Genomic DNA, 12,751 nt, shown 5'->3' on the forward strand with positions numbered 1-12,751 from the left:
TCTAGTCATCAGGCAGCCTTGCAAAAATGTACTTACCTGAGGCGATGACACATTGGATGCATGGATAAAATGCCTCTGACATTTTTTCTTCATACTGCTGTATTTTTCCCTTGATGTTAAATGCTATGTTAATATCTTTTTATGCCAGTAAAAGCATGGAATATTTTTCCCCTGGTACTTTTGTCAGGGCTACTTCATTTATCACTGTTGACAAATTGTGCTACTAGTCCCATGGAAAAGACAAAACATTGGAAAACACGTGGAGTTCAGGAGGTTGGATGAATTCTTGGTCTGAGGAATTAGAAGAATTTGCTGCAAGATTGGCTACCCCTGATTCATAGTTATGTAGTTCCTTACAAGGAAGAGTGGTTGGTTTATCTGTCTTGTTTCCAGTGTCTTTTTTCTAGCAATCTGCTCTCTTGGAAAGAGAAACAGATGGAAACCCAATCTAATGATCTACAATCCCAGTTTAGTTACTGAAGAGAACTCTGTGTGCTCTTAGCAATGGTGGAAGCAGCAGAGACAAAGACACCTCCTGGCCAACTCCCCCCAGTTTATACACTGGGTATGCTGGTCTATGGTGTGGAGCATCCCTTTGGCCAGTTCAGCTCAGCTGTCCTGGCTGTGTTTCACCCCTGCCCAGCTGCTCCTGCCCCTAATCACTGGGAGAGCCTGGGAAACTGGGAAGCCCTTGGCTTAGGGTTAGCACTACTCAGCAACAAATCCAAAACTCAGCACTGTACCATTTACTAGGAAAAAACCCAAACTCTATCCCAGCCCAAACCAGGAGACTGTTTAAGAACCTTATCAGGCATTTTGTAAAGCCATTACTAGTGGCAGTAGTGTTGGGGGTTTCAAAATGATGACAAAGTATGGGCTCCCTGTTTCGAAGACAGAACTACAAACGTGAGTGCAAATGTTAGGGTCTGGGTTGGTTTGAAGCTCTGCTGTGGTGCCGGTGGTCCTGCAGTGCCCGCAGTACCGGAGCAGCTCCCGCAGCCCGCACGGCGGCCGGGGCTCGGCGGGCGCGGTGCCGGCCGGCGCCCTGAGCTGTCCGCGGTGCTGAACGCGCCCGGCACGGCGCCTGCGATACCGCCCGGCCTGCGCATCTGCCGCTCTTATTTCTTCTGCTTTTGGTGAATCTCGTAGGCCACTCTGTTCCCTGACACGTTTATGATCAGCTGGAGGAAGATTTTATGGAATGCACTCCTTTGCAACACTCTCTGCCTGAAAATTTTCTGATACTGTAGTGAAAAACTACTTGAAGACAGTGACAACATGGACGTACTTATTATATTGGTGCAAAATCGGTTCTTATGACATCAAGTGAGAAGGTATTTCTCACAGACAAATAAACATAAAGTAGGCAATATTTGATTTTATGAAAAAAAAATGTCAAAAACGCCAGAGAAAAAGTTTCCTGGGTATTTTTTTCAAATTATTTTACTTTTTATTCTCTCTTGTATTACTATTTTTATTCTATATTTGAGTTGATTCCAGAGATAAACAGTCAAGTCTTGTGAATAAAAATCTTGGTCAAGTTCTGTGTCATTCTCTGGTCTAGTCCACAAAGCTGGGCAAATATGTGTGCCAACAGATGCTGGGAATACGGAGGAAAAAGTGATCTTTGTAAGAGACATATTGGCATTAATTTGGAGTTAGATAATGCCAAAGAGCACCTTTATATCATAAAAAACCCCTCTACAAACCATTTAGAGTCATTTTGCTCAAGCACAAACCAGACCCTTATATTAAAACAAAGCTGCTTGCTTGTTGCTTAGTAGTTACTCCCACTTAGGTTTTTTTCTTAAATATAAACTCACATGGCATCATTATTCTCCCTAGCGTGTGTCTATGGCTCCTCAGGATGTGTTTGATTCTTAATGCAGCACTGTCAAAAGAACCTGCAAAGCAAACTGTGGACAAAGAAATATTAGTGTACAAAGCTCCCTTGCCTCCAGCATGCAGGTAGTCAATTGTTCAGTAAGAAGTTCTAAGAGTTTTCCAGATACTTCCCTTTTGCAAAGGGAAATAAAAGCCTGTGACTGTTGAGATATAAATTTTTGGCCACGTTTGTGTAGTAAAATTATTAAAAATCCTATTTCTATTCAGCTACCATGCCGGATTGTTGTAATAAATGATAGAAGTGATGGTTTCTGTGGAAAATATCTTTGATATTCATTAAAATCTAGTTATTTCAGACTTTCAGGTTTTGTTGGTTTTGTTTTTGGCTTTTTTTTCCTCCATGATCTACTGAGGTTTTAATAATTGCACTGGGTTTGCATATATGGGGGCTGCAGGAGTGGCTCCTTTGAGAAGCTGCCAGAAGCTTTCCCTGTGTCTGACAGAGCCAATGCCACCCAGCTCCAAGACAGATCTGCTGCTGGCTGAGGCTGGGCCAGGCAGTGATGCTAGAAGTGCTTCTGGGATAACACATTTGAGAAGGAAAAAAAATGTTATTATGCAAAAGTACTTGCAGATGCAGAAGAGAGAAGTGAGAATATGTGAGAGAAACAACTGTACAGACACCAAGGCCAGTGCAGAAGGAGGGGCAGGAGGTGCTCCAGGAACCAAAGCTGAGATTCCTCTGCAGCCCGTGGTGCAGCCCATGGTGGGGCAGCTGTGTCCCTGCAGCCCATGGAGGTCAATGGGGGTGCAGAGATCCTCCTGCAGCCCTGGAGGACCCCAGGATGGAGCAGGTGGATGCCCAAAGGAGGCTGTGACCTGCTGGGAAGCCCAGGCTGAAGCAGGCTCCTGGCAGGACCTGTGGACCCATGGAGAGAGGAGCCCATGCTGGAGCAGGTTTGCTGGTTGAACCTGTGACCCTGTGGCACATCCAGGTTGGACACTGTTCCTGAAGGACTGCAGCTCCTGGAAAGGGACCCACACTGGAGCAGTTGTGAAGAACTGTGGTCTGTGGGAAGGACTCATGCTGAAGTTTGTGGAGGACTGTCTCCTGTGGGGGAGACCTCACACTGGAGCAGGGGAAGGAGTCTTTCCCCTGAGGAGGAAACAGTGTCAGAAACCACGTGATGAACTGACCATAACCCCCATTCCTGTCTCCCTGTGTCTCTGGTGGGAAGAATGTAGATAATTGAGAATATAATAAAGCCCAGGAAGAGGGAAGGAGTGGGGAAAGGTGATTTTTAAGTTTTGTGTTACTTCTCATTGTCTTAGTCCAGTATTAATTAATAATAAATTCAATTAATTTCTCCAAGTTGAGTCTTTTTTGCTGATGATGGTAATCAGTGAATGATCTCTCCCTGGCCTTATCTCAGCCCATGACTTTTCATTATATTTTCTCTTCTCTGTATAGTTGAGGAGGGGAGTGATAGAGTGGCTTTGGTGGGCACCTGGTATCAGCCAGGACCAGACCACTGCAATAGTTTATTTCTTTAAATGTCTTAGAAGTAGAGTAGTCTTTTGCTGAAGATGCCTTTTAATGATAGGGAAGAACCATCATTTGTTCTTTAAGCACACCCACAGATTGCAGATTGTCTGTATTCACAATGAGACATATCCCCCTCTTCTTTACACTATTATAAGCCAGGAGTAAGTCCACGAAATTTGATGTAAGCGTCACCATAAATACAGGCAAACACGTCCCAGGGTTCTGAGGGGTTACAAATGGCTACTCAAAAATAACAACTAAGTGTTCTTGAAGTATAAAGCTAAGAAGTGGCTTAGCTGGAGTAATTATCTTTAAATCAAGCCTTCATTTTGAAGTTCTCATAATCAGCTCACAGGCAACTAAGATGAACAAGTTTGTTAGGGAATGTTACCTGTAGTCAGCTCAAATGCATGACATTTTTGTGTAGATTTTGTGCTGAAATGGTAGCTGTGGAAGATAAATCCTTTATTTAAGGCAAGAACAGGGAGAACATAATCAGAAACCATGAGAGTATCTCACATGCTGTTCTATGGAGCTACTGGAGCTTTGAGTAAGGGAGTGCACTATTCACATGCCAAACCAAAAACCTGCAGCCAGTGATGCTGCTACCTGGTTGCTCCTTTCAGACATGCTTCCTGTCATGGAACACCATACCTGGGGCCCTTTCTCCTCCCCTATCTTATTTTATTCCCTGGATATGTTGGCCCCCAGGCCAGCAGGAAGAATGTGAAGGATAAAAGTAGTGAGAGGGCAATGAGAAGAAAAGGCATTTCTTTTCCTATTTCATGATGAAGAACAGCAACTGCCTGCAGGATGAGATGGTGCAGACATAGGAGAAAAACGTTTTTTCTCCCAGGTTTTTCCCTCTCTTTGGTAATCCTCACCTCCTGTGTAGCTCTTTCTTTCCAGAGTACTTCCCTACCCTTCCTTACAGAGTAACCCCATGCTCTCTATACACCAGCAGACATTTTGTTAGCAGGGGTGCTGTGCACACTCCTTCCTCCCCCCTGGCCTTATCCTTTGTGTTCTTTCTCACTGTCATAGCTGTCACTTCATGATCTCAAACATTGCACCCATTTTTCCAAGGGGGCAGGGGCATCTGTCTGTGCCTGAGGTGTGTTGTCTCCCTCTCTCCAGTTTAAGTATGTGAGGCTGCTGAATAGTCAGAGGTACTTTGTGGAGGCGTGACTTGGAAATGTAATTTTCATTCCAGCCACGAGAGGACCTTCATAGTTTATTGTCTCTTTTCTATGGTTCGTCTGATCCATACACTTAGATCAGTTACAGTTTTGCTTCTTCTTCGGTAAAAAGACATTCCCCTTTTTTTCTTTTTAACATGCCTTTCATTTATTGTGTCCAGAGTTTATATCAAAAACATATAAATGTCTTGCATAGAGAGATCTGGCAAATAGCCTACAAAAATTAATCCCCAAAATAAAGAACTCCCACTTATTGCAGCAATTCTTTTCAAGTCACATGCCCCGTGTTTGGAGTCTCATTCTCCTCTTGCACGCAGTAGCTGTGTACTTGCATAATCCGATCTGGTTGTGTTTGTATGACCAAAAGAGGATGTGACTGTAACATGCACTAACTTGCTCACTTTGTCTAATGAGCAGCGAAGACAGAACAACTAAAACGTGGCCAGAGTGCCCAGCCCCTTTGGAGCTGGTGATGAGCCACTGAGGCTGCCTGCTGTCCCTGCTGCTGCTCCTCTGCCAGCTCCACGGGGCTGGCCACGCCATCACCTGCTCTGCTGCCACCTCCTCTGCGCAGAGGAGCATCATCCCCCGGCACAGCTGCTCCTGACACCCCTCCTGAGAGGCAGGCAGCCCACCCACCCTTGGCTTTCCCCCTTGGCTTCCCAGGAAGAGATGTGCTCTTCATCTCAGCCACGGAGGGGAAACTCTGCCTCAGGCATGAATGGCTGTTGGCGAGCTGGGATCTTCCCTCAGGCACGGCCAGCATTTGGGCCATGTGTCTTTCTTCCAGTCCTGAAAAAAGGGCCTTTCTGTATAAAAACACACCCAACTCCTTTTCTCCCCATCTATATCCTAAAAGAGATATGGTGACTGCTAATAAATGTTTGTGGTTGTTGCATCAAAGAGAGACTTGCAAATCACAGCTCTCAAGTGCTTCTCAGGCATTCTGAGGTCATGCTCAGCATGGATTTGAAGAAGGTGGAGTTTCTCAGCTGTCATGCTCTACGGTCTCTGAGAAATCCCATGTGGGCAGTGAAGAATTATGTATGTACTACACAGGCCAAGTTAAACCCAAGGCACCCCTCTAGATCACATTTAAACTGTTGTCTTCACAAAATCTTTCTAATCTATTTAGAAATGTCCATTGCGTCTTTGCCTCTGTATCGTCAAGGCTTAGACACCCTATGGGAATGCAAACTGAAAGGAAGTAGAAATAAGCAATATGTTAATGATAACAATGTTTAGAAAGGGATTTCATGGGAATGAAATAGACTTTTATTTTTGCCAATATAAACAAAGGCAGAAAGCTGTTTTTGTAGCAGGCGTGTGTGAAATGTGAAACCCTGGCAGTGCGCAGCAGTACCGATACGAGCCAGAATGACTGCGATAAGCAAAACGCTTCACCCCAGAAGTGGGAACATTATCTGGCCATTACAGTAGCACAGAGCAAATTTGAACCTCCCTCCTCCTGCCCCTGACTAACTATATGTCTGTAGTCAACTCATGTTCTGTCTATCAGCTCACCCATCTGTACAACAGGGACATATTTATCTGTATCTTATCAGAGCCAACTCTTGGCAAGCCCCACCAGTGGACGCGGGCAGCCCTGTCCTGTCAGGAATGCAGGATTTCACAAGAGAAAAGTACAAGCCTCGAGCACTTTGTCAGGACACAGAGTACAATTCCATTTGTTAAAACAGCTCTACACTGACAAGGAAATGTGATGATACTGACTGAAGAATCTCTTTATTCTCCAGGTAGCTTTGAAAGATTTTGAGTTATGCAAACTTCAGAAACTAGAAGCTCTCTAGAGCAGATATGCTACAAATGAAGTCAAACCTATCTAATCATATCCAAGAAATCATCACTAATCAATATTATAAAAGGACAGTTTTTATACATGTATTTATTAAAATGATAATGTATTGCATGTTTTGGTTTCCATCTTCAGAAGTTGAAAGTAAAATCTTTTAAATTATATTTTATAACTGAACTGAGTTGGTAGTCCCAGAACCGTTGCCAAGGCTAAGGTTTCCTAAATAAAGTTTCCTAATCATAGACCACACACAATCTTGTAATTGCAGAATCAGCAGAGAGAGCAACGGCTAAAAGAGACTGGAAACTGAAATGTCCTTGCACATGCAGCAGGGCTCTCCTGAAGGGTTCCTGTTTGCCCTGTGAAAGCTCACACGTAGCCCCTTCTGTGAATAAATATATTTTTCCAGCTTACTTTTCTACAGACAGAAGTTGCCACAGTGACATAAAAGAGTTACATGGGTCCAACCTGTGTGTGCGTACAATCTTGAATACCAATTTAAAACTGCCCTCTGCATTTTCTGCTCTATCTATAAATTTGTTACTGTGAGTATTCTTATAAAACCATCTATTATAAAATCACGCTTTTGATTAAATTGCTATGACTTTAGGTATATATTAGGTATAATAAATTTTTGAGTTTTGAGACTGCGTTTTTGATATATGAAATTTGAAACTAATTGCAAAATTAATAATAAAAGCAGTGACTATCTCCTTTCAGAAAGCAAGTAAATCCATTAGAGTCTACCATGAAGGAACACCCTCCTGCTGGTGCTTTGGTGTTCTCACTGCCTGTTGGAGAAAAGTTGCACTGCCAACCATTTTACTGTGCACTTTTCTGGTTGTGTTTTCACATAATTTGGTGGCAGCTGTCAGCCCTGCCTCCCCCATCACATACGCCTTAGGAGAACTCCCACAACGGCTTCTACACAAAACTAAGTCCACCACAAGGCTTGGCCATTTAAGCTGAAAATCCAGACTGCCCAAATTCCTGTCTAGGCACCACCTAGGTCCAGAAAAGTGTCCAATGACGACTGATTATTTATGAAGTTTCCCAGCTGCCTTTTTGTCTGCTCCTGAGCATTCACAAGCTGTGGGCCCTCAGAGAAGCACAGCAGCCGTCTCAGGAGAATGCATGTTGTGTGGTGCCTTTCAGAACCAGCTTTTTCAAAGGTAACCTGCAAGATCAGGCTATACAATAATCAACTGCAGCCAAATAATCTAACCGAACCACAAGACAGGTTAACAAATAATTTATAGCATCACCGGAGGGAGGAGTCTCAGCCGTGGCCCGGGCTGGGACTGCGTTGGGTGTGGAGCTCCACAGCCCCTTCTGCAAGGAGCTCCCAGCCCAGGCACCAGGCAAGAGAGAGCAGATGGTGAGAGACAGATGGGAGAGTACAAGGGAACAATGAGATAAATGAGCAAAAACTCAGCTGAAGACTTTAGCGCTTGGTTCCAAAATTATTAATTTTAGTAATAATTTCAGCTGATGTAACCCTACGGCAGAAAGCCTTTCCCGTTCCAAAGGTCTTAATAACTACAATTACAACACATGCCGCAGCCCAGCACGGGTTACATTTTAGGTAAAGAGTGGGAGTTCAGCAGGCAAGAAGCACCAAGGCAGGGGGTGTCAAACGCTGAAATTCGTTCGTAAAGGGGGCTGGGGTATCGCAGCAACGGGCTGCTGAAGGCAGCCTGACGAGCGCTGCTCAGCAGGTACCGCGCTGACTGACACACGGTTCGGGCCTCCCGGGGCCGGCGCTGCCCCAGCCCCGTCCCGCGCCGCTCGCAGCCCGCCGGGGGTGCCACAGCGAGGTGGGGGGAGCGCAGCGCGGCCCGGGGAGCGCCCTCGGCTGCTGGCACCGCCGCCCGGGCCCCATGGGCTGGTGCCAGCCCGGTCACACCCCCGGCCCCGCGGGGTGCGCTGAGCCACCCCAGCACGCCGCGGTCCCGCCACGGCGGCCGCGGCGGCCTGGAGGTGCCCCCGGTGTCAGCGCGCACCGAGGGGTGGTCACACACGGAACCCAGAGCGCCACGCGCAGCGCTGAGGGGCCGAAATCCCCAGGGCGGGTCAAAGGCCGCGTCCCCCGCCGGGGGTGGGCTGTGGGGCCGCGCCGCCCTCCGGCCCGCGGCGGCCGGGGCGCGCCGCGCTGCGCAGCCGCCGTGCCCGGGGAGCCGCGGCCCGGCGAGGGGCGGCGGGCGGCAGCGGCGGCGCAGAGGCGAGGCGGGCACGGATGAGCACCGGGACACCCCCAGGCCGCTCCCCGGGGGCCGCCGCAGGGAAAGCGAAACCAAAAGGTGGGAGTGGCGGTGGTGGCGGCGGCGGGAAGGGGTGGGCAGGGGCTCCCTTGGCGCGGCTCCACTCGACTCGACGCGCTTCGATTCGCTCCTCCCCTCAGCGCCGAGGCGGAGCGGGGCGGTGGCGGCGGGCGGGCGATCGGGCGGGCTCAGCGCTCCCCCATGGCCCTGGCGCCGGGTCAGCGGGCAGGGTAGCAGCCTCCGGCTGTCGCCGCGGGTGACTCAGAGCTGCCCGGGCAGGGCGGGCTGGAGATGCGCCTCTCCGCCGGGCTCCGGGCAGCCGCGGGAGACTGACTGAGCCACAAAGAAGTTTCCCCGGCGGCGGCGCGGCGCTCCCCATGCGCGCCTCCGGCCGCCGGTCCTGGAGCGCTGCTCGGCAGGCGCCCGGCACCGACCCCGCCATGGAGCCCCGCGCGGAGCTGCACAGCAGCCCGGAGCTCAGCCGGGCCAAGCGGCTGACCGTGGGGGAGCTCTGCTCCCTCTTCGAGGCTCGCTGCGCCGCCGTCGCCGCCGCCGCCGCCCGTCAGCTGCCCGACCGGCCGAAGAGGGGCTGCCGACCCCCGAACGGGGTTCTGCCGCCCGTCATCCCCCGGCTCACCGTCACCGCCGAGGAGAGCGAGGAGGCGCAGGGCAGCCCCCAGGCGCGGCCGCCGCGGCCGGAGGGCGGCGGGCTGAGGACGGGCAGCTCGCTGCACCTGCAGTCCCGCAGGCTGTCCAACTCCTCGGTCTCCTCCACGGGCTCCTCGTCCCTCTTGGAGGACTCGGAGGACGACGTGCTGAGCGACACGGAGTGTAGGAGCCAGGGCATCGTGCACTTGGAGCACGGCGAGGACACCAGCCAGGTAGGGGCGCGGGGTGAGCGGTTCGCCCGGGAGGCGCTGCCCCCTCCCCGGGCCAGCCTGGCCAGGCAGCTGGGCGCCTCCCGGGCTCCTCAAGGGCTACCAGGTGCTGCCGCGTGGCGTGAGGTTTCCGTGACCCAGCTCCACGCAAACTCCGGGAAACTCCTGTCCTGGGCCGGCAGCAGTGCGCTGCGGGGCACAGGCTGCTGCGCCTGTTGGAAAAGCGCTTCTGCACGTGGGCTCCTCAAAAACCCGGCCAGGTGTGCGCTGTTTCTTTCTGCTGTGCAACTGTACTTTATGTCCCACGAATATGGGGAGATGTTTTTTGATCATAAGTGGGTTGTTTTATTTTCTTTTTTCCAGTCTCCTGTGTCAGATGCTCAAAATAAAAAAATTCCAGGCATTTCCCAGCAGGTATTTTTTGTCTCTTTCATCCTGGAGTCTGTGGTTGTCAATTTTTGAGCCGCTTCTTGCTGTGAGCATGACAGGAGATGGGGAGGAGCTTGGATTGGATAGAATGCATGCTTTTGTCCGTTCTGGCAGCAACACATTTTTCTCAGAAAATCCCCTCTGTAATTTGGCAGCTTTCATCCATGAAGTGTGCTTTTAAAGGCATGTAGTTAGTTGCTTTTTCATGATCTTTGATGTATATTTGCCTGACTCCATATAGCGTGCTTCTCAGGCTTTTGTACGTGAAAAATGTAGCTTTAGTGAATTCCCCCTCCCACCTTCATTGACACCACTGCTTAAATTGTTGTTCTACTGCCAACTCATTGGTGCTGAATTGTTTTCAAGCAGAACATATGCTTTGATAAAAAAGGTATAAAGAAGAAGTAATGCAACTTGTAGGTGATACCTCCAGCTGGACTTTTCTCATGGTAATTGTGGGTTTACGACTTCAGAGGACACATAATACAGGAACTAAAATGCTGTGCACAATATTGGTTTTGTTTGCATCAACTTGTGGCCTGATTTTGGAAGAGAAAAAAACAGAAGGGTTTTGTACTTTGTCATTTTGAATATCAAGAAACCCATAATAATAATAATACTTAGTTTGTACTTTTGATTCTGAAATAGAATCTGATTTGCAGGGGAAAAAATTACTGTTGTTTTGCTTTCTTTTCTAAAATACGTGCTCTGTGATTTTGTGAAGCAGCAGGAGAACAGAAATTGAAGATAATAAAGGGACATAGGCTCTTTTGACTCAATATCTGTGCTATGGCAGTATGTGTGGTTAATGGGGAGCAAGAATTAAGTGATGACGCTTCAGCAGTAAGAGAACTCTGAGATGGCATCATGGCAGCTGGTTAAACTGTGAATATAGGCTGAAGCAAAACTGATTCTTCAGATGAGAAGCTGTGCTGCCTCAAAGGTTATGCTTCTGCATTTCTGAAGTCATTGGTACTGAATGCAGTATTGAGACCTAAATGATTGAGAGTGTATCCTTCCCTGTAGTTTGACATGCATGTATCATGTGAATGGCACTACTTTCTTCTAGGAAGTCTTTATAGTCACTTTTTAATTACAAGAAAATAAAATATTAAAATAAGAAGATCTCCAACATTGATTTATAGACAAACTAAAAATATCCATATTATAAATGTTTCAAACTCTGAGAGACCGTCCTGTTCATTTAGGTATGTGGGAAAATGAGAACTTTGATAGGATTATAATAATTCAGTTTTTGAAAAAGTTTTTGCAGTTTTCCAAAGTTTATTGCAGCTGCACTGCACTAGGACTGTTTAATGCCTCCTTGGTTAAGTATTCCCTCAACTCAGCTACAATACTTAATGTTTTAAAAGGCTGAGTTGTTTCCATACCTGCAATGTAGGGCCAGATGGGGCAAACTGCACCAGGAGTTTGCATTCTGGCTGATTTTATCTCATTGTCCCTTCTGTGGCGGGTTGTCAAACCAGAGCAGGAACTGATACCTAGGACTCTAAACCAGCAGAACTTCATGGCACCACCTAATAAATTAGCAGGCTCACCTGCCCAGTGACTGCTTACATGGTTCATCCCTCCCTTCCTTGCTGCATTACCAGGAGCTCGAATCCCAGGAATCTGCTGTTTCTCCTGTGGTCAGATGCACTGCCCTTCATCTCAGGTGGCCACACTGTTCGCTCACCAGTACCTGGAGGCATTCAGGACAGTTCTCGTGATTGATGTCTCTTGGTACTGGACAGTGCTGTCCAGTCTTGTTTCTTCAGCAAAGTGGTGACTTCATACCGTGCCGAAGGTGGAGTCTGTGCTTTGAACCTCTGGGGGTTCAACTTTACAGGATGTGTCCTTTCAACCCATGAATCTTGAGGCAGGATGAATCTTTGTTTTAGAATGGAAGGCTTTGGGTTCAAGGCACTCACATACAAGTGGAAATAACTACAAATTTTAGGATAACATAGGGAATGGTTTTTTATTTTGAAGATTTTATTTAGAGGCATTTTGAAACATTTTGCTTGTATTTATTGTTTTCAGTGTATTTTAATAGATGAAGATTTGTTCTAAGAGTGGAACACAAAGGATAAAGACTTTTCTGAAGGAAACTGAAATCAGAGGTGGGCCAAAGTTACTGTTTCCTAATTCATGGGAAATTTTGACACTATAAAATTTCTCCTGTATTGGGAAATTCCCTGAGACTTTTCTCTGGAAATGTTAAAAGTTAATTTGGAGTCTGACACCTTATGATTAAGCTCAGACCAGTGCTCAGAGAACTGCTGGGTTGTCAAACCTACCAGGTTCCCCAGTGCCTACCAGGGACCTTGGAAACTTGCCCAGGTCTTCAACTGTGGGAATAGAAGTTCTGATAATGTTCCTGTTATCAGAGCTTCAAGGCTTCCATCTGGAGACCCAGGAGCTTGAGACCTAAGCTGAAGAAGGCCCTCCCAGGCCTCCCTACTGTTGACCTGGAGATCAAGACCCAGCTGAGTCTGAAATACTGTGTGCTCCCAAGCTACCTGTGCAGGACTGTGTGTGAGATGGGAGGCTCAGGAGCCTCTGTGTCCAGGGCTCACTGTCCTGGAGTTCTCAGGCCCTAAATCTCAGGATGATAGGCCTGGGAGTGCTGTCTCTGGCTGTATTCCTTGGAGGACAGTTCTCCTTGGTAGTTCACTTGGAAAACAACTTTCCAAGAGGATGAGTGATTCAGTTAAGTCAGAGCATTTGGGGTTGGATGGATTGACACATCATGACGATGTTCAATTTTTGTTTCT

At 47.8% G+C, this 12,751-nt stretch overlaps 1 protein-coding gene across 1 annotated transcript in view; it reads left to right on the top strand.

Moving 5' to 3' along the window:
• Positions 1-8,753: 8,753 nt before the first annotated feature.
• The window catches only part of ITPKA (inositol-trisphosphate 3-kinase A), a 39,774-nt gene continuing 35,776 nt past the window's right edge, over positions 8,754-12,751 (top strand). Inside the window, exon 1 of the mRNA XM_063398557.1 lies at positions 8,754-9,548. Within this exon, the coding sequence (XP_063254627.1) occupies positions 9,045-9,548 (504 nt within the window). The 5' untranslated portion in view covers positions 8,754-9,044. The remainder of the gene's footprint in view (positions 9,549-12,751) is intronic.

The sequence above is a fragment of the Prinia subflava genome, chromosome 5, assembly GCF_021018805.1.
Source record: "Prinia subflava isolate CZ2003 ecotype Zambia chromosome 5, Cam_Psub_1.2, whole genome shotgun sequence".
Classification (NCBI taxonomy): Eukaryota; Metazoa; Chordata; class Aves; order Passeriformes; family Cisticolidae; genus Prinia; species Prinia subflava.